The 5,856-nt window shown below is 44.6% G+C and overlaps 1 protein-coding gene across 1 annotated transcript in view; it reads right to left on the bottom strand.

Moving 5' to 3' along the window:
- Positions 1-4,499: 4,499 nt before the first annotated feature.
- LOC139661039 (carbonic anhydrase-related protein 10-like) overlaps positions 4,500-5,856 on the bottom strand; it is a gene marked incomplete at its 5' end in the record, with an annotated part of 37,690 nt that continues 36,333 nt past the window's right edge. Inside the window, 2 exons of the mRNA XM_071539362.1 lie at positions 4,500-4,542; positions 4,763-4,947. Of these exons, the coding sequence (XP_071395463.1) occupies positions 4,500-4,542; positions 4,763-4,947 (228 nt within the window). The remainder of the gene's footprint in view (positions 4,543-4,762; positions 4,948-5,856) is intronic.

Raw genomic sequence — 5,856 nt, 5'->3', positions numbered from 1 at the left:
TCTTTTAAGGTATAACAGCGTTTATTTACTTTAGCAATATTAATTAATAATCAATAGTACTTCAGTCAATCAACTACTATTACACAACTACAACTATGGATCTAAACTAGCAAGCATAAAAGACATAAACAGTATAATGGCATGTAGGGAGTTGTATGTATGTGTGTGTGTGAAAGGGAGAAGAGAGAGAGAGAGAGAAAGATGGCGGACGTGACCACGTGGGTGGGACGTCTCGCGAGAGTTCAAGATGGCGGCCGTGACCGCACAGTTTGAACAAAGAGGAGTTTTGGAATCAAGATGGGGTTGGAATTAGGCGGCTAAAACCGACGCCCTCTACTCCTCAGGTGTGTGTGTGTTAGTAAGAGAGAGAGAGAAAGAGCAAGAATAGAGGGGAGCACTCGCCGTCTAAAGCACCAATAATAGCCTTTTACCGCACAGAAACTCGGGGTACAACTGGGAAGTAGTACGCCGGGTTACTGGTCTTTGAGCTAGTAAAATGCAATATATTGGCTCTCTACGTGGCGATAAACACAATTGCAAGTCCAGTGACATGCAATGGCACACATTCAGCTTCAAACGTTACAATCAAATCAAGCAGCAAGCTTAATGATGGGTTTCACAGCATAATATGGACACGGCGGTCCAATGCGCTTCCCAATACGCACAACAGTAGCTTCTGATCAGTAAGCTTAAATAACACACCTATACTAGTCTCTGCCCAGAACCAAAGCCTCTTACTTGGGAAAATCACTCTCGAGTGATTTGGTGTGTGTTTTCGTCGGGTCGAGCCGGTGGGGTTCTCCAGACGGGTCGGCGCGGCGGGACCGTTATTTCTCCTCGCACGGAACAAACGGTCAGCTGGCTTTCCTTGTAGGCAGCAAAGGATTTCAACCAGGAGTCGACTTGACTGAAGAAACGTTTCCTTACGTTATCTTCTTGGAGGGAAGGAGTGTCCTCAGCTGTAGTCTCTTCCAGTCCACTTCTGCAGGTCGGCTGCGCGCACTGGTTACTCATACAGATGCGCGCAAGGAGTTAGATTGCCGGATACACAAACAGCTAATCTAATCCTTCTGGATCCAAATAGTGTTATGGCGAACACTAAACAGTCTGGGCTCGTCCAGCGAGTTGAAGACTGTGCCTTGGCTTAAACAAAAAGAACAGTTCGAACGTTACAATGTACCACCTTGTATAGCAACGGAGTCGCAAGAAGGGGCCATGTGGAAAGGTAGCTCCTGGAATTTATATCCTCCGTGACGTCATGGGGGATCCCGGGGGGTCGCCCGAGTCTCGTCCAATGAGAGACCGGAGTTTGAATTCCAGCCAGTTCACACCTAGGTGTGAACTTCAGGGCCAGTTGGAATTTTTGGCGCTGCTTTTCCTTTGTCTGAAATCAAGCCCAGCGGGTGGGCTAGAGTTAAGGCTTTTGGTTTTCTTGTTAGGCCACAGATGTTGGCCCTATTGTTTTAATTAGTTTTCTTTTGTTTCACCTTATGGCGTGGCCCAACACACCCACATACTTTTTTTTTCCATCTTCATGTCTCTTACATATCTCTCTCTCTCTCTCTCTCTCTCTCTCTCTCTCTCTCTCTTACACTCACACAGACATGGCTGACAAAGAGCAAGGCTGCTCAGTCAACCATCCTTCCCTGCTAGAAAAAGAGCCCTAACCCAAAAAATATACTTTATAGATCAGCTCTATCCTTACGGAGTCAATGGACCTTCCACTGACTAAATTCATTCAGCCTCCGCTAACCCTAACCTTAACCCTTACCGCTACATGCCTAACCCTAACCAAAACCTAATCCAGCGGCTCTGTATGCCTAAAAAGAAGAAGAAGAAAACGTCCATCAACTAGTCTACCAACGACTACGACCAAGTTTCACTCCGCCACACACAGGAACTTATAGAGAACGCAGGCCCAGCAAACACTAAGGGATTTAGCGATAGTTTGACTTCAAAATTATGAACGGCTGGAATTCGGCATGACAGACTGCTGTGGCATTATGTTCTTTTGGAGCAGCATGAAGTTTGACCCCATTTATGGCCATTATGAGCAGGGACTGCCTGTCTGGTATGAGGCGAAGTATCGAGTTAAAGCAACGTGATCTCATGAAACTTTGGGAAATGAGAACAAAGTCTGAAACACAGATAACGTTCCTCTGCCACTAACTGGATTCTGTGACAATAGCATGAATTGGACACGACATTTTCATCTACAGGTTCAGTTAAGGCAACTAAAACAACCTTGGTTGAGGTTTGGGTTAAGGTGATTAAGGTTAGGAAACTAAAACAACTGTATTTAAGGTTAGTTTAAGGTTATGTTAGGTCTAGGCAACTCAGTTTTCACATAGTTATTTTTAAGCAAACCAAAAAGTGAACCAGCTGCATATGAACTCAGTCTTCTTTGTGTTCACAATGTAAGTGGACTTACAAGGGAACTCAGTTCTCTTTTCAATCAGTCAGACCACAAATTAACAGAACTCAGACCTCCTGGGGTCTGAGATTGGTTTGTTTCAGAGAGTTGAGTTCATTTGGCGTGTTCACATATGCACAAAAAATTGCTGAGTCACTGGACTGAGTCCGCTTGAGAGGCTGAAACGGACCAAGTGTGAAAACACCCTAAAACAACTTGGTATAGGGAAAGGCTTTGGTCATGGTTATATAAGAAAAACTTTTGCTTGTTTCTATGCCTGTATGTATGCCTTCTATTGATTGCGTGTGTGTGTGTGTTTGCTCTTTTTATCTGCCTCCTCTGTGTTATAGTTGTGTATGTGTATGTGTGTTCTGTATCTCTGTAAAGCACCTTGGTATATTCTACTATTTATTCGATAAGTTGTTTTGTAAAGCACTCTGGTACATTGCTTTGTTTTTAAAGCACTATATAAATAAACTTAAACTTAAAAATGTACTCACAGTAGAAATCTTCTTGGTAGAAACTAGGAACCGAAGCCGAGTCACTGGAATTGAAGCCTCAATTCCAGCCTCGTCTCCTCGCTGACCCGGCATCCATAAATGAGCCGCCATCATTAAGGATGTTCCATGTCTCCTCGCCTCTGTCCTCCAAAGAGGCGTGGTCCGAGGATACTCAGGTGTTTCCTCGATGTGGAAATAATGAGTGAAGATGATTCACGTGCCCATTGCCTATCGGCTAAACCCGACGCCATACCGTCAGAAAGGTGTAGAAGAAACTACAAATAAAATCCACAAATCCACTGTAAGTAGCCTTGGTGTGTCTTTCATTCTGCATTCATCTTTCTTGTGAATTGTGTTTGTGTGTGTTGCCATGGAGTTTCTCTTCAGGGAGAATTCTTACTAAACCTCATTAACAGCATTTTATAGTCTATTTTGCACATTATGTTCTTACAGCTAGATCTATGGTCATTTAGGGGAATAAAAAGAATAAAATTTTGCTTCATTGCTGTGAGCTGTGCCCTACATGATCATTGCCTAACCCAAGTCGCAAAAGCATAAAAGTCTGGCAGTAACACACAGACACACATCAGCTTAAGACATTTATTTTAGGTGTTCTGCCTCCATGGGGAAGACGAGGCTCATTAGAGGCGGACAGAGATGAATTGAACATAAATGTTAACTCTGTGAAGCGTTTCTATGTGGATAAAACTAGACAGCTATCATCCATGGAGGGGAAGGAGCTACACTTCAAACGCCACTTCAATGTGGCCGTGCGAGGACGTTCCGATTGACAAGAGCGCGGTTCACTCGCTTCCTCTCCTCCTCGCATCTTCTCCTCATCGCCCCCCGTGACCTTTGACCGAGGAGTCGAGGAGGAGACGAGACGAGGAGAAATTGTTACCAAACGGAACGCACCCCCTTACTTTCCACTGCTTTCAATGTCAGACTACTTCCTGTTTACAGTCTGTGCCTGCTTCACGTAACCGTTTTGTGGCGGGAAAACGTATTTCTCGTGCCCCCGGGGCAACTTTGTGCGTTATTTCCCAAAGTTTCAGGAGACCAGGCTGAAAATGTTATCTACCAATCAACAACAACATAGGTGAGTAGAAAATCATTATAGGTCTCAAAAGTTCCTAGAACTATCCCTTCAAACCCTAGTCCTAAAAGTGGACACACACACACACACACACCAGAGGTGGTAGAAATACACAAATTCCTTACTCAAGTAAAACTGCAAATACTCATCTAAAAATATACTCGATAGAAGTTGAAGTACCGTTTCAAATCCTTTACTCAAGTCAAAGTATAAAAGTACATCAAGTACATCATTAAAGTATTAAAGTAAAAGCTGTTCTCCAAAATTCATTTCTCATGAACTTCTCTAAACTGGTTCTCTGTTGAGCGTTCCTCTGAATCCCAGATGAGAAAGAGTCTGCAGCTCAAATCACAAACATTAATTCTAGCAGCTGAATTCACTTTAACGATAATTCTCTCTCTCTAGTTGCTTCTCTCTTCTTCGTGTTGCTTCTCTCTCTCTCTCTCCCTTTCCTTCCTTTTTGGTGTCGCTTTGCTGAACAAGCAGCCAATCACATCTGGCTCTTGATCAGCTGCTTCCGGGATGGAAGCCGTCTGATGCCAAAAAAAAAAATTAAAATCAGCTGATGATTTCCAGAGAGTAACGAGTCTGTTTTGAAAATGTAGTGAGTAGAAAATCCTACTTAAGTACAGTAATGAAGTAGTTTTACTTTGTTACATCCCACCTCTGACACACACTCACACATACACACAAGCAAACACCTCACCACTCCCTGACACCCCCCCCCCCCCACCCCTCTCCCCCCCGCCCCACCCCATACTACCTCTGTACTGTGGGCGGAGGGCGCGGTTGTTGGGGCAGTCGCGGCCCTGCTTGCTGAAGTTGATGTTGGTCCGGATGCAGCGCTGCAGCAGCGGCTGGGTGGGCCGGGTGTTGTCGCTCATGCTCAGGAAGATCTTGTAGGGCTCGTTCTGGCTGAGGAGGCGCAGGGAATGCATCTGGGAGGGGGGGGGGGGGGGGGGTTAAAGGAAAAGGGACAGAGGTGAAGACAGGGAGAGTTCAGTTCAGTTCACTTGTTCAGTTCAGCTCTGCTCAGGCCACATCCACACTAATACGTTTTCATTTTAAAACGCATAATTTTTGCTACGTTTACGCCTAGCGTCCACACTACTCAGGTGTTTTTGGACCCCTAAAACAGAGAGTTTTGGAAACGCTGCTGACCCCGTTTTAGTTCGAAAACTAGTCCGGACGGGCGGAAACGGAGACTTTTGAAAACAATGACGCAGACACCCACGTTGGCTTCCTGATTGGGTCTTCTCAGTCACAACGTGTCCTTCCTTGATTCGTCACGCCCCTATCATGTGACCCTTTTCGTTTTTCGTTACCCTTTTTGTTTTAAAACGCCGTTTTAAAATGAAAACGTATTAGTGTGGATGTGGCCTCAGTTCAGTTCAGATGTTCAGTTCAGTCAGTTCAGTCAGTTCAGTTTGCTCCAGTTCAGTTCTGTTTGGTTGAGTTGAGTTGAGTTGAGTTGAGTTGAGTTGAGTTGAGTTGAGTTGAGTTGAGTTGAGTTGAGTCCAGTTCAGTTCAGTTCAGTTCAGTTCAGTTCAGTTCAGTTCAGTTCAGTCCAGCTCAGATGTTCAAGTCAGTTCAGTCTGCTTCAGTTCAGTCCAGTTAAGTTTAATTCAGTTCAGTTGCCCAAGTCAGTTAACTTTGGCTCAGTTCAGTTCAGTTTTGTCCAATTCAGTTCAATTCACTTGCTCAGTTCAGTTCAGTTGTTTGATCCGGTTCAGTTATTTTCAGTTCAGCTCTGTTCATTTCAGTTTGGTCCAGTTCAGTTCAGTTGCTCACTTCGGTTCAGTTCAGTTCAGTTCAGTTCAGGTCAGGTCAGGTCAGGTCAGGTCAGG

The sequence above is a fragment of the Centroberyx affinis genome, unplaced genomic scaffold (assembly GCF_046629955.1).
Source record: "Centroberyx affinis isolate AG114_WGS23_722 - 3 ecotype Tasmania unplaced genomic scaffold, CSIRO-AGI_Caff_v1 ptg003438l_1, whole genome shotgun sequence".
NCBI classification, from domain to species: domain Eukaryota; kingdom Metazoa; phylum Chordata; class Actinopteri; order Beryciformes; family Berycidae; genus Centroberyx; species Centroberyx affinis.
Note: the sequence above shows the minus strand (reverse complement) of the source record. Positions and strands in the feature narration are given on the sequence as shown.